The sequence below is a fragment of the Crocodylus siamensis genome, chromosome 4 (assembly GCF_052110815.1).
Source record: "Crocodylus siamensis isolate JL-2025a chromosome 4, ASM5211081v1, whole genome shotgun sequence".
NCBI classification, from domain to species: domain Eukaryota; kingdom Metazoa; phylum Chordata; order Crocodylia; family Crocodylidae; genus Crocodylus; species Crocodylus siamensis.
The window spans coordinates 164,093,850-164,107,911 of NC_143398.1; the positions used below are offsets into that span (position 1 = coordinate 164,093,850).

At 45.1% G+C, this 14,062-nt stretch overlaps 2 protein-coding genes across 3 annotated transcripts in view; both read right to left on the reverse strand.

The window, feature by feature from the left end:
* Positions 1-3,245, reverse strand: part of CATSPERT (catsper channel auxiliary subunit tau) — a 63,266-nt gene extending 60,021 nt beyond the window's left edge. The window contains exons 1-2 of the mRNA XM_090044751.1: positions 3,238-3,245; positions 2,454-2,605 (exon numbers count right to left, since the gene is read on the reverse strand). Coding sequence (XP_089900877.1) covers positions 2,454-2,570 — 117 coding nt within the window. The 5' untranslated portion in view covers positions 2,571-2,605; positions 3,238-3,245. The remainder of the gene's footprint in view (positions 1-2,453; positions 2,606-3,237) is intronic.
* An 8,906-nt stretch (positions 3,246-12,151) lies between these two features.
* TMEM237 (transmembrane protein 237) overlaps positions 12,152-14,062 on the reverse strand; it is a 31,014-nt gene continuing 29,103 nt past the window's right edge. For both annotated transcript variants that reach the window (XM_090044754.1, XM_090044755.1), the window contains one exon: positions 12,152-13,257. In XM_090044754.1, coding sequence (XP_089900880.1) covers positions 13,190-13,257 — 68 coding nt within the window. In that variant the 3' untranslated portion in view covers positions 12,152-13,189. The remainder of the gene's footprint in view (positions 13,258-14,062) is intronic.

The following is a 14,062-nucleotide window of genomic DNA, read 5'->3' on the forward strand; positions in this document are numbered from 1 at the left end:
CTGATTAAGTCCATGGAAGCCATTAATTCACACTTAATAACATGTGGATTAATGTCTTCCCTGGGCTTAAACAAGGTAATTAAGCCATGGGTTTCAAGTCATCCCCAAGCAGAGAGGCTACATAAGCAGCAGCACCGGGGTCCCCGGCTGACTGTGGCAGGTAGCTAGGAGGCTGCACTAGGGTCCACAGAGCGCAACTTGGCTTGCTGCCAGCAGTGGGAGCACGTACACCAGCTGAGCTAGGGCCCCATAGACCCTGATGCAGCATCTCAGCTACCTACTACAGCCAGCCCAGGATTCTGGTACAGCTGCCTGTAGCCTCCCTGCCTCCTGCTGGGAGCAGCCTTCCCCTGCCCCCTTCTCTGTCCTCCCTCCTTCGTCCCCTGTGCTCCAGGACTGCAGGGCTTCCCACCCTTTTCTCTGCATGCTGGTCAGTATTTCGGGTTTTTTTGCAGTGAGCCCACTGAAATTGCAGAGCCTACCATTTTTCATGGAGTTTTGGCAAGCTGTCAAGGGCTGCATGGGTAGCCCTGCCCCTTGACAGGTGCCCCGCCCCCTGGCCACCGACTTGGGACAGGAAGTCCTGCCCCTAACCTCTAACCCTTGCCACTGGAAATACTCCTTTAAGGAAGAGGGTTTGACATCTTGGGGAAAAACAAACAACATACTAAAAATCAAACACCCATAAAAATATATTTTAATTAAAAAATATATTTCTTTTCCTGATTTGTGGGCATTTGTGGTGTACATACAGAAGTGACTGCACATGGGGGTTTGCAGGGATGCGTGGATGTGTGTGTCGGTATGGATGTAGGTATGGGAGCCATGTAGTGCAGAGTGGCCAGGCAGGAAAGTGGTGGGGGGGGGGGGGGGCGGGCGCAAGGAGTGGAAGCGGGCAGGAGCGTGGGGCCTGCATCAATGTCCCCGGACCAGCACTGGTGGGGCCCAGAGTGGAGCAGTTGGAGCGCGGGCTGGCAGGGGTCTGTGGAGCTGGGCTGGGCTGCACCGTCAGGGAGAGGGGAGAGTTGGCCTGGCTCCATACAGCCCCTGCTGGCTGGGACCCCACACTCCTGCTGCCCCGCTCTGGGCCCTGCCAATGCTGGCCCTGGGACACCAGCATGGGCCCCGCACTCCCGCCTGGCTGCCGCTGGCACACCCATTCACTCCCAATGCCCCTGCCCCAGCCCCACAGTACAGGCAGGGAGCAGCGCACAGCCCTGACCCCATGGTCACTTGTAGGGAATGAGCCGGTGCTCAGTGTGGGGACAAAGCACCCCCCTCCCTGTGGCCAGCACCCTGTGCTGCAGCCACTCACAGCCTGTGGTGGGCTGTCCTGCCTCTCCACTGCATCACTGCTGCCCCATGGGGAAGCGGTGGCAATGGAGAGCAGGCACAGGCAGCCCTGAGTGGGCTCCAAGTGGCTGCAGCAAAGAGCGCCAGCCATGGAGAAGGGGAGTGGCCACTTTTCCCCCACACTGGGCACCTGCTTGTTCTTTGTCGCCACTGCTAGCCTGGGCCCTACGCCAGCTCCTCATCCATCAGGGATGGGGATGTAGCGCGGCAGCAACAGCTTGGCACAGAGGAAAGCTCCCCCCGCTTGCTGCCATTGGGCAGTGTTTGCTGCCTGGAGCCCATGCCGTGCTAGGCTGTGGCGTAGCTGCTTCACCACCACTTCTATGCCGCCCAGCAGCTGCTCCACTGCTGCCACCCTGGGCAGCACAGAGGCAATTGGCGAAGCAACCGCACCACAGCCTAGCACAGTGGGGGCTCCAGCCAGGGAGCTGCAGCAAACACTGCCCAGAGGTGGTGAGCGGGGAGGCTGCTTTCCTCTGCACCAAGCAGCAGCTTTTGGGGAACAAGCTGGTGGAGTAGGCAATCCTCACAGTCCTCCCCTGCCTCTTACCTGAATTTCCCATGGTAGCGCAGCCCCGAACGGCCCCATGGTCCCAGGCTGGTTGCGGGGAAAAGGGGGGATGCAGGTGGCCACAGCAAACATTACCCGCTTATCTGCCTTTGACAGAAACCAGGGGCAGATAAATATTAATTTTCTAAATTTTTTAGGTTCCCCGCAGGCTAGATAGAATGGCCTGGGGGGCCACATCCGGCCAGTGGGCCATATTTTCCCACCCCTGAAGTAGGTGAAAAAGTGGCAGTGCATTAGGCCACTCTTTAAACCCACTTTGAACAATGGATAGATATGCCAATCCCGTGACCTTTTTGTTCCTGGAGTCACAACAAATGCAATATCTATTTACAGCTCAAAGTTAAGATGCGGGGTGGAAACCTGTAGCCTCCCTTGCAGTTTTATTTTATAAACTCTCTTGTACATCAACAAATAAAGAAGATTCTACAGTTCGTGAGTTTTCTTCCTCCTGCCCAATCCTAAAAAAGGAAGTTCTAAATATTTGGCATTACCACGTTATTTTTTTAAAAAGCAGAAGCAGTTATAATACCTGTATAGAGAAATATTTCACATCTCCAAAATTAACTGTAACATCTCTTAAGTAGCTCCTCTGGTGCACTTTGAGAATTTGTGGATTTGTGCATTTCATGATTCCATTAACAGTCATGCGCAGAAGCAAGTTTGTGTTTTGCTGTACGTTAACTGAATAATCTCAGATTTAGGAAGTATATAACTCTTTCTAGACAGCTGAAAAAATAAAACTGTTTCATGAAATGGTAGCATCATGAAAATGATCAGCACTGTTCAGTAAGATTTATCTCTGTGCCATGTGTGCGCTAATCTGATTTATAAAAGCTAGGTAATGCTTTTGGACTGCTTTTCTAATTAAAATAGTTCCCCCGCGCCATAAACTTGTCTTCTTTTTCTAAAACATGCAGCAAAGAAGTCTACTCAGTGACTATCATTGGACACTGGCGCGACAATAAATACCTGCTCAGTTTACATATTCAATGGGTATCAAGCCCTAAAGAGAACATTATCTTCTACAGCAGTGGTTCCCAATCTGTGGTACGCAGAAAACCGTCAGTGGTCCACATTAACAGATTTATTATAATTACTTTACATAACAAAAATTTGCTGGTGGTACTTAATGTTATACCGTTTTAAATTGGTGGTGCACAATCTGTCACAGTTTGGGAACTGCTGTTCTACACTGAATAACAAGAACCTATATCACCCCTACTCAAAGTTACTTATGGTGTTGTCACTGAAAAAATAGAGGAAAACATGGTTCGCAGGGATGGAAGGTAGGAAAGGAATCAGAAAAAGGATACATTTTGATGTAAAATTTTTGCATAACTTCACACAAACAGCTAAGCAACCAACCTAACAGAACCAAAAAGAGGACAAACAATAAATAAATCACAAAAATATTAAAATTTTCTATAAGGTGACACTCAGCTATTTTGTAGACACTTATAATACAGGAAATCACTTGTAAATGTGTCTTATGTATTACTTTGTCTTATGAAATGGTTAGAAGAGTTCCAAATCCACCCCTCACACACACATTTTCAACAACCCTGCATAGTGGGAAACCTTCTTTCTTCAACCATTGAGACAATCTGGGAAATCCTGACTCAGCTTCATTTAAATCAGGGCTGTCCAACCGGCAACCAGTGCATGTTAGTCATTGGCTGCCAATATCATTGGCAGTCATTGGCTGCATGTTAGTCATTCAGAGACTCCATGCAACTTGCAGGCTGTCAATTGGACGACCCTGGACTTAGACAAGGTTTTGGGTATTCCAGGGCCCTTCCCCCCAGGTCTCTGGGAGAGAAGCAGAGGATGGAACTATACACTGAACTACTGCATTTTTCAGGAAAAAGCTATTAAATTCTCAACAAAAGCCAGAACTACCATAACCTCTCTCCCTCAACAAGAAAAGCCATGCATTCCCTAAAATCCAACAACAAAACAGCAATCAAACCAGCAGACAAAGAAGGAGCTTTTGTCACCCTCAATCATCAAAACTACATCAATGAGGTTAGCAGACAACCTTCTGACACTAATTCCTATAAAGAACTTTGGGAGGACACCACACCAGTATTCACTCTGAAATTGGAAAATGTTATTAAATCCTTTCCACATCAACCTCAGGAAAAAACTACTTCCAATAATTCCCCACTCAAGATGCCAGGAACATTTTACATGCTCCCAAAGAATCACAGTGAAAGTAGCCCTGGCAGTCCCACCATATTCAACTCCAGTATCCACACTGAAGAGTTATCAGGATTTCATAGAAACCATCCTGAAACAACTTGTCACTCAAAGAGCAACAAGACACAACAGATTCTCTCAACAAGATCTAGAACATTGACCACCACCCTGAAAAGGCCATACTTACAACCATGGAAAATGAGAGTGAAATCAGTCAAAAACTATGCACCGGAATGAACAATCACAGAGAAAAAATAAAAGACAGAGACACTAGAAAATAGGTAAGAGAATATTTTTCAAGGAAAAAAAATCACTCCCAATCTCATAGTTTTTATGCTTAGGGGAAATTACAAAACACTTTCACTGGAAACAAAAACGCTTTATTAGGATATTGGCCACTAGCAACCCAAGACATAACACAATGATTTATATAAAGTTTAGATTATGGTTTGTAAGAGATAGTTTGGATACGAATGATCCTACCTCAGGCAGGAGGCTGAACCAGATAACCTCTGCAGGTCTATTAGCCCTATATTCTATGACTTCATGGTCCATTATAATCTACTTGATATTCACCAATCTCTGCACTTCACAAATGATAACAATGCTCCTGAATGATCTTGCTCTTCCATTTATCAGATTTTACTCTCTCTCTCGACTGTAAGCTCCTTGATAATTTCCTTTATATCCTACTTTAATTTAGGGCCATGTCACAAATGAAATTTAGGATGTGTTAACTGCACTTAGAACAAGAGTGTCCAGGTGCTCAAGCAATATAACATGTGCTAAGTGCAATTGTATCATAGCAAAGCTACAATTTTTCACAGGACTATCTCCATATTATATTAAGTAACATATATTCAGCTATCACTGGACTGCCCCACAGAGATAATAAGTTCAAGACTCCAGTGTGATGCCAGGGCTGGGACCAATAATCAAGACTCCAGTTCATTGTTAGTCTCAGTTCTGACACAACACTGGAACTGTTTCAAGACTCTGAAGGACCTGACTGGCCCTGCACATCCAGCAGCAAGTGCAGATTCAGTGGCATGAACAGCACCCTCTCCTGGGCTTGGTTTCTCATGCCTCCCTCCACCTGCTGTCAGTGGCAGAGACCTGGCTCACACTAGTATATTAGGGGCAGACACTCCCAGGCTGGAAAGTGCCAGGCACATGGCTGGAAAGGTGCGGGCGCTAGGCATAGCTGTTGCAAGTTTTCACAGGCAGACGTACAAGCTGTGGCAACCAATGCCAGGGTTAGTACCCAGGGAATGGGGCCATACTCAATCCCAGCCCTATCTAGGGTGGGCATGGATTGTAGTACGCATTACCATGCAACTGCTTAGAACATGTTCTCACTGTTAATATGGTATAGTAATACTTACTACAGTCTCAGACAAAACATGTGTTAAGTGTCCTATGCAACAAGGCCCCTACCTAAGGAGTTTTACATAAGCCCTTATTCCATCTGCTGTTTAGCTCTGCTGTACCTGCTTCTCTCCCAGAGACCCAAAGAAGGGTACTATTATACCCAAATGCTTTTCCAAGTCTATACCAACCATGCAGTTGGTCCAATAAAAGGTATCACCCACAAAAACTCTTGCCTCTTTAAGACACATAAAAATTTCAGAAATAAGAGGGAGAAAAATGAAACAATAACAACTTAGAAGTCTGATTTTAAAAGTAACAGAGCACTCCAATGTACAAAAATGGAAAAAATTAGTTCTTGGTGGACTTTGCAAACAGTGACAAAGCAACCCAAACAGGCACTTTAGGCAGAAGTATACTTACTGTGCTTTAAAAACAAAGTATTGGAGGATGTTTAAAGTTACATATATTTTGGATGAGTGATACAAAACTGCCTTTTTAAAGAGACCAAAACCATAAATCTGATGTGTAGATGTGTTTTGATCTGAAAATGTAAAAAGAGACGGCAGCTGCTTTTTTGGAGACCATACTTTTTTGAAGAAAGGGGCCATGGCTACTTTTGCACCTGTACCGCACTTAGCAGAGAGATCCCTGATCTTCCTCAGGAGCCTTGTGTACAGGTTTCCCTTGACAACCACAGTTTTGAGTATACATGCTTCAGAGAAGGGGAAGAGGGTACAGTCCGAAAATACCGCCCCCACCCCCAGCCATGCTCATGCCCCTCACTGTCCCCTCCCTCCCCAGTCTTGCTGGTGCCCCTCACCCATAGCCTCTGCTCCCCAGGTCCTGATGTTCTGCCAATCATAGGAACCTTCAGGAACCTAACCCCTGTGGTTAGCAAGGGTAAACCTGCACTACGGTATAATGTAAAAAACATTTTCATCAATAAACTGGACAATGAGCATCCTTAACTTGCAGCTAAGAATGCAAAAGCTTATATAAAATGCAAAAGCTTACGTATCGGTAACATGAAAAAAATAACGTAATTTTGGGCATACAGAATATCTTCAAACATTCTCCTGAATGATACTTAAAAATATAAGGTAATTAAAATTTGGCAAAAATTGCACCACTGTATAGTTATAGTTATTAAGTCTCCATAAGTAAAGCAGAATTACTTTGATGAAGGGTTTCTCAAACATTTTATTTTGTAAAAATCTTAAAGAGAGACTATCACACAGACCCTGTTGTATTTACAATATAAACAACTTCCTTCTGATCTTTAATTATATAATATCTGGGTTCCAATTAAAAGAATAACTTAACTAAAATTCATTAAAGACTGCCCTAATATTTTAATACCGTTTTGTAGTTGGAAACATGGAAAAATAGGCTGCGCTATGTGACCACCCACAGACTGTCAACCAGTCCTCCAGGTACCATCAATCATGGCTTGATTACCTAATGTCTACATACCACTTCTCCACAAGGTACTAAACTGTTGATATCAGAAGGTTGTCCACGTTCTTTATCGGACAATTGCACAGCTGTCTGCAGCTTCTAACAAAAAAATAGAAAAAGAACAGTTTTGCACCAAGCAAAGTGTTGAGGACAAGAAACCCACATCTTCTCTGACTTAACTGCATAGCTCATGGGAGGGAAATTTGATAGGACAAGGAGTCTGGACATATCAATCAGTGGGCATGATGGGGAGTTATATATTTGCAGTCCTCCAGACTGGGGCATAAAATTAGCTCTTGTAGCATGCAAGGCATCTGTTAATCTCTCAGGACTTTACTGGGTCACCTGGGGGATTAACAGATTTAGTATTATAAAATATTAAATATGTGCATTTGCCTTCTGTGATGGTGGACCTTGCCTCTCTGTATCCTTTTATAATCTCCCAAACAGCTGTAAGTACCCTGACTTTCCCACCTGCCATGTCTTGGATGTTATTATATGTTCTGCTTTATGATGTCACTTGTCTAGAGGGTTGTTATATATATATTTGTTGTTTTATTTTGCTCTTTGGGTGTCTCTATTAGGAATTCCGGTATCATAGAGGAAAACTTCACTCAATTATTCCCACACACTCGCCAATATATATATTCACAATCAGATGCAGATTAACACTCGTCTTTATCTTTATAACACTGTACAAACTTTTGTTATCTTTAAACAGAAGTGGTCCTTTTTTTAACAATTATATCAACATTGTAATTCTGTCTACATACTGTTCTTATTTAACCTTTATCAGTTTGGTTGGACTGAACTTGGGGTTCATAAACAAAGTCCCTTTAACTCTGGTTTGTACATTTATTTCCTTTTTTTTTTTTTTTAGAGCAGGCTTTTCTCTTCAAGTCTTGTTATTTCTCTCTCTTTACTTTTGCTATCCTGAGTGTGTTCACCTTTCATCTGGTGCGTGCCTGAAGCCATGAATCCTTGTGGTCAGCACTCAGTTGTTTTCACTAAGCTTGTGGAAGCGAGTCAATTCACTCTTCTTTTTGTTTGTCTGTTTACTTTTTAGCGGGGCTGCCAGCCCCAACTCTGGTGTCTCTTCAGTGATCCGCTCCTCTTTCTCAGAGCTCCGCGCTCTCCAGCGGTGAGAAAAATCCTGAGGTAAGTGTCTTATCTCCTGAAGATCTTCTTTCTCCCTCACTTTCTCCTTCAGATGCTCTTTCTTTCTTCTCCCTTTTTGAGACCCCCTTCTCCTCTTTCTTTTCTTTTCCCAGAGCTTCTATCCTAATATGGTAATAGCTCCGGAAGCGGCATTCTCTGGCTCTTTGCTGCATCGCTGTTTACTTTCACACCTTCCTTATGTAAAGTCTATGCACCGTAATCCGTAACCGATATATGTCCGTAACCGATATATGCAAGCACACTGACACATTCATGTTGTGTTGGTGTTCCAGAAACCTCCCAGAATAGATTCAAACAGAGCTGGCAACCCTAGCCTTCCTGTTGTGAGGGGTAAGGCCCTTTATCTAGATCTTCTGAACAAACATTAACTCCTTCCCTATCACTGTAGTGGCAGGATACTGGTAGTGCCCTCATCTTCCCTTCTTTAACCTGTATGTTATGGGCAGACGTGCTAAATATATATGGCCTGTGGGCCAGATCCAGCCCACTGGGGTACCAGTGGGCCTCTGGAATTTGGGGGTCATAGCCAGAGATCGCACCCTACTGAAGAATCTAGGGCCCCCTGGCCCTGATGGACATGACAATCAGCTGCAGGAAGAAAAGTGAGGACAATACCAGTCTTTACAGGTTAGCCTGTGTCACACTCCACCTATTTTGCCTGTTACCACCATAGCAGCCCTACCTCTTTGGCTGCCAAACTTGCCTCCATCCTATGCTGGAGCCACCATATGCAACATGCTGGAGGTAGACTGCTGCTGTATGCCCTGGGCTAGATCTGGCCCAAAGAGAGCACTGTGGTTTGGATCCTGCCTGGGGCACAATGCAAGTTTGACACCCTGATTATAGGTGTTTTGGATATTGCTCCTGCAAGTTGCAGGTGAGGGTGTGAAGTGGCAACTTTGGGGATTCCTTTGGTTAACTAGTTCCTGCCATAGGGCAATTACACATCTGCTCCAGGAGAAGGGAGGCACTTTAATTAGAGCATCTCTGAGAGCTGCTCCAATTAAAGTGTCCAAAGTGTCTTATGTATTAGCATCCCTGCACTTAAAAATGACAGCAGGGAAGCTTTAACTAAAGCTCGTTCAAGCTGCCACCACTTTTAAGGACAGGGATGCCGATACACGAGACACTGAAGTCTGCTAGAGCACGGCAACTACCAAGCTCCAGCAGCATTGATTAACTGGGCCTACTCCAATGCGCTGAGCACCCTGGCTGCTAGTGTACACACACCCATAGTGACAGCAGTTATAATTTAGAGATGCTCCTTAACAGGAGCTTGAGGGAGTCAGGACCTGGGTGAGCTCGGCTGGCTGGAGCCCAATGGCCCTGCCACACATTCAAATTCAAGCTGGCTAGAAACCAAATGTGAAGTTGCCACACACTGTCAAGCAGAGCTGTCCCAGCCGGGGGTGAATGGGGTCGCTGGCCTGGGCCCCGCACTCTGCTACGATCACCTCTGCTGTTAAGCACTAACTTCGTGGCTGGTTGGGTAGCAAGGTGGACCTTTGCACGGCATGGCAATTACTTTGCACATTGCAGCCAGTCTAAATTCCTTGCAGGACTCACCAGTGACTTGCGTTACTGTGGGAGGGGAGACCTAAAGGCCCGCGGCCTTCCCTGCTGCTCCCCGCTTCATCTGCTGCCCAGCACTTCCCCCACCCCTTCAGCAGGGACCATGCCTGTTCTTTGCTGCCATAGGGCAGCCTGGTCCAGCGCTGCACGGACTCCAAGGAGCTGGTCAGGAAGGCCGACAGCCTGGAGTTGCCCTCCTTGGTCCCCGAGTCCGGCATGGCCGGGCCGGGCCGCAGCCGCCTCCTCCCCGCGCGGCAGTTGGGGGCCGCGTTCCAGCGCCCGTTGGCGCGCGTGACGTCACGGCCCGGAGCCCGGCGCGGCGCTTTCGGGACTTGCGTTGCCCGCTGCGCCCCGTGCGCGCTCTTGCTGTGGAAAGCACCGCACAGCCACAACGGGCAGACGTTTTAGCCATCGCTTCAGTAGTCCGCCCAGTCACTTCTTCATGCTGGTTTTAACAACCCTTCCCGGCGCTTGGCACCAACGTGGGTGGGCGCAGCATTTCGCACTGAACACAGCAAGACAGCAGGAAAACCCGGTCCTCCCCTACAACTGGGACCCCCCCCCCCAGTGTTTCAATTAAGGCCATTTCACCTTTTTTCCCCTCTTCAATAAAAGGGTGCTTCTCAAACCTGTCTTGAACTGGTTTAAGAGTTAACGAGAAAGAAAGGTCTCATTTAAACCACAGTTAAACGGGGGAGTCTCAATGGAAACTGGTTTTAGCAAAATCCTAAATCGGCCAAAAGGAGAGCTGACACCTGTGCACATTTAAAAGGCTAATAAGAGATCCCTGGCTCAACTCAAGCTAATCTGAGTTTAATACATATTCACAGGAACACATGCAAGTACACAGGAGTAGGCATACAGATACATCAATATCAGGTCTTTCCAAAAATGTAAACTGGAAAGGCAAGTTGGATTTGAAGATTGGCTTTGATAAGATAGTCACTGGCTATTAGTTTGCAAAGAAGGACCACAGGCAATGTTTTGACTAGCCACAGCCAAGAGGAACTGGGAAAGGACAGCTGTTAGCAGAAATGTTGCTATAAAATTAAATCAGGTTTTATCCGTACACTTTTTCACCCTTTTTGTCCCTGAGATTTGTTAGAAACAGTGATGACATGTCTATGGCTATTCTGAGTTTTCAGAACTCCCCATTTATTTTCTATAGCAGTGGTTTTCAACCTCTTTTCATTTGCGGACCCCTAAAAAATCTCAAATGGAGGTGCAGACCACCTTGGAAATTTCAAATGGAGGTGCAGACCCCTCTGAATTGCAAGTGTGGGTAGTCACATGCTTTTGATTGAACATAGACATTAGACATCTTTTGCAGACCCCTCAGACACAGCCTGTGGACCCCCCCCCCCCACCAGGGGTCTGTGGACCACAGGTTGAAATACACCACTCTAAAGGCTGAGGCTTCCCAGATGCGGCAACAGAGCAATCAGGTTTTCTAAGGAGCTTATTACTCACAATGTAGCAGGTGTTCAGCAATTCTGAAAGACAGGCCTGATATGTCTGTTACGGACTAAACAAAGTAGACTGTATATATGCCAAGAGACCCTAGAAGTCCCGCCTCTTCCTGGAAGTTGACAGGCGGCCACCTGTCAATCTCCAGCAAGGGGCAAGACTTCCAGGGCCCTCAGCCACTCAAGGTGGGGGGGTTAGAGGGGGGGCACTCCTCTGAGAACCTCCCCCTCCTCCTTTCCCTGCTTCAGGATGCCAGGGCTTCCCACCTCTGCTTGCAGCTCCCACCCCCTATTATATTGCTTTTTCATGGTCCCTGTACTTTGTCACAGGGACTGGACTTTTTCACTGGGGAACTACCAATTCATGACTTCCACAAAGATCACAAAATCATGAATTTGGTAGGTCCTTACCCAATATGTCTGCACAGAGTGTCATGCCAAATAGCATGGTGAGGGGCAGCAGCTGCACTGTCACAGAGGTATCTGGCCTGAACACCAGATATGCTTGTAAGTGGGCAAAGGGGGAGCATGCTATATTCCAAGGGCATGTCTTCTGCAGCTCAAACTAGCCACTATCTTCCCCAGCGTTTGCAGGCAAGTATTGCAGCTGCCTGTAATGTAACTAATGCCTACGGGGAAGGGTGTCCTGCACTTCTCTGTAGTGTACCTAAACAGGGACAACCATGAACTTAATCCTATGGATTTTTTTTTAAGAGACCACGCAATGTTCACAAACACTAATAGCAAAGTTGTTAAATTTATCAGCAGCAGAACACATTCCTTAGGATGTGGCTGAAAGTAATGGAACACCTACATTTAATTCAGGTCGAATTATTTCATTTAGGCCCCCAGCTGCCCCTTCTGTCATGTGTTTAGAAAGGAGGTTGCATCCATACCGCTACACCCCCTCTGGACCATTCTGTGTCTAGACCACTACATTCCCTTTATAAATTCTCTCATGTCCATATTTTATTTAATAAAATGATGCAAAAAAAAGAGTTTTAATGAAATAACATATAAAAATTGTGTAACATTTCCTTATTTTTTTCTTCAGAAGTAGGGTTTTCTTTCCAGTTTCAACCTCACTACTTTTCTATAGGCACTAAAGTTTGCTTGTGTTTCCTTTCAAACACCTGGGATTTTTTTTTTTTTTTTTTAAAGACGAACTATTCTATTACTAGTCCTAGGAACAAGTTTCCAGCTGTCTTCCAAAACATGCTGAGTGCAACACAAAGCAACATAAAATTGCTCTGAAAAAAGAACCCCAAACATTCTCCACTAAGAAATGTACAGACCAAGTACCTTATTAACACAGCTGAAATCTACATTTTTTAATACAATTATGGCCACAGGTGCCCCTATTAGCCTGGAGTATACTAATTCATTCTGCAGCAGGACAACACTTATAAATAAGTACTAAAAAAGTTTTCTTACTTCACAGCAGCACAAGTATATGCACTGCCCTGGCTGGCAGGGGGACGAGCAGCTTCGGCGCACGGGCTGCCTGCCAGCTAGCCCTATGCTGAAGCACCCTCATGTCCCAGCCAGCCCCTCTGCAGCACGATGAGCCCCCCAGGGTCCCCTGCCAGCCTGGGCTGCTCCAACCCGGCTCAGTGTGCTGCAGTCCTGACCATACATTCAAATGGCATGTCCATGAGCAATAAACTCTAGAGCAATAAGTGCATTAAATTGCATGTGTCGATGCATCCCATCAGTCTCTTTCACTGGCTATGTCAGCAGTAGGTTTACAGGGCTACTTTTGTCTCTATTCACTAGAAAGACTTTGCTTCATCAAAAAAAAGAAAAGAAAAGCATTATAAAAATTGTATAGACTTATTTTCAAGTATCTTGGTAAATTTAAAAAATAGCATAGTTAAAATAAAAGATCTGCCATAACAAATATGTACATTATACAAAAATACAAATTTTGCTTTGTAAAAAACATATATAAAAGGTATAGTATACATAATGCATTACACCATCAGTCATAGCTAGTGTATTTGAAGATGCATTTTCTGCACTATGACTGGACTTTGGAGGTTTTATCTAAGGGAGGAAATTCCTCTACTTCATCCTGAAACATCAGTTCTGAAAAAGAAAAAGAACACAATTTTAAAGACCTTCTACTTAAAAGCCTACAAACTATTAAAGAATATTTTCTCCTGCTTTCCACTGAACTGCCTCATCTTTTGAAGATTTATACCAACACATATGCATCACTATCTCCACCCAGCACCTGTTGCAATCCAAACCACAGCATAAATTATTTCAGATGGCAATTAATCCCACACAGTAGCAGGATCCCCCATTTAGTCTGAAGGCAATATTATACTATGCTATGTTACTTTTTAGCCAAAGATTTTAAAGACTGCAAGCTAGATTTTTGAGTTGTTACTCCACTCAAAAAAGCAAATGATACCAGAAGAGGGAATAAGGTAGAGCAGGTGACTGCAGTGCAAGAAGTTCTTAAATACTGTTAGAAAGTAATCTGAAAAAAACATACGAAGGTGTCCTAAGTCTCCAAATTACTATCTAAGGTGATGGTCTGGCACATGATCAAAATTTATGACACCTACATACCCCATGACTAAGTCAGCGGACTGGGAGGATTAAAGGTGAAATTAAACCACCTCTGCCTCATGATACCAGTACCAATGGGCACTAGTCCCAGTCCCTACCACAGCATATTAGAATACCAGCTTCTAGGATCTGCTTCCCAGTGAGAAAAGAAAACAGTGTGCTGCCCTCAGCAGTACCACCTAGTCTGGGTTTCTGCTCCTTTAGGTCAAGAGATTTCAGTACATTCTGGGATGTAAAGTTTGCAAACATATACTTCAGTATATAATTTGGTTAACATACAACAAATACAGCAGTAATGGAATGGGAGGGAAAG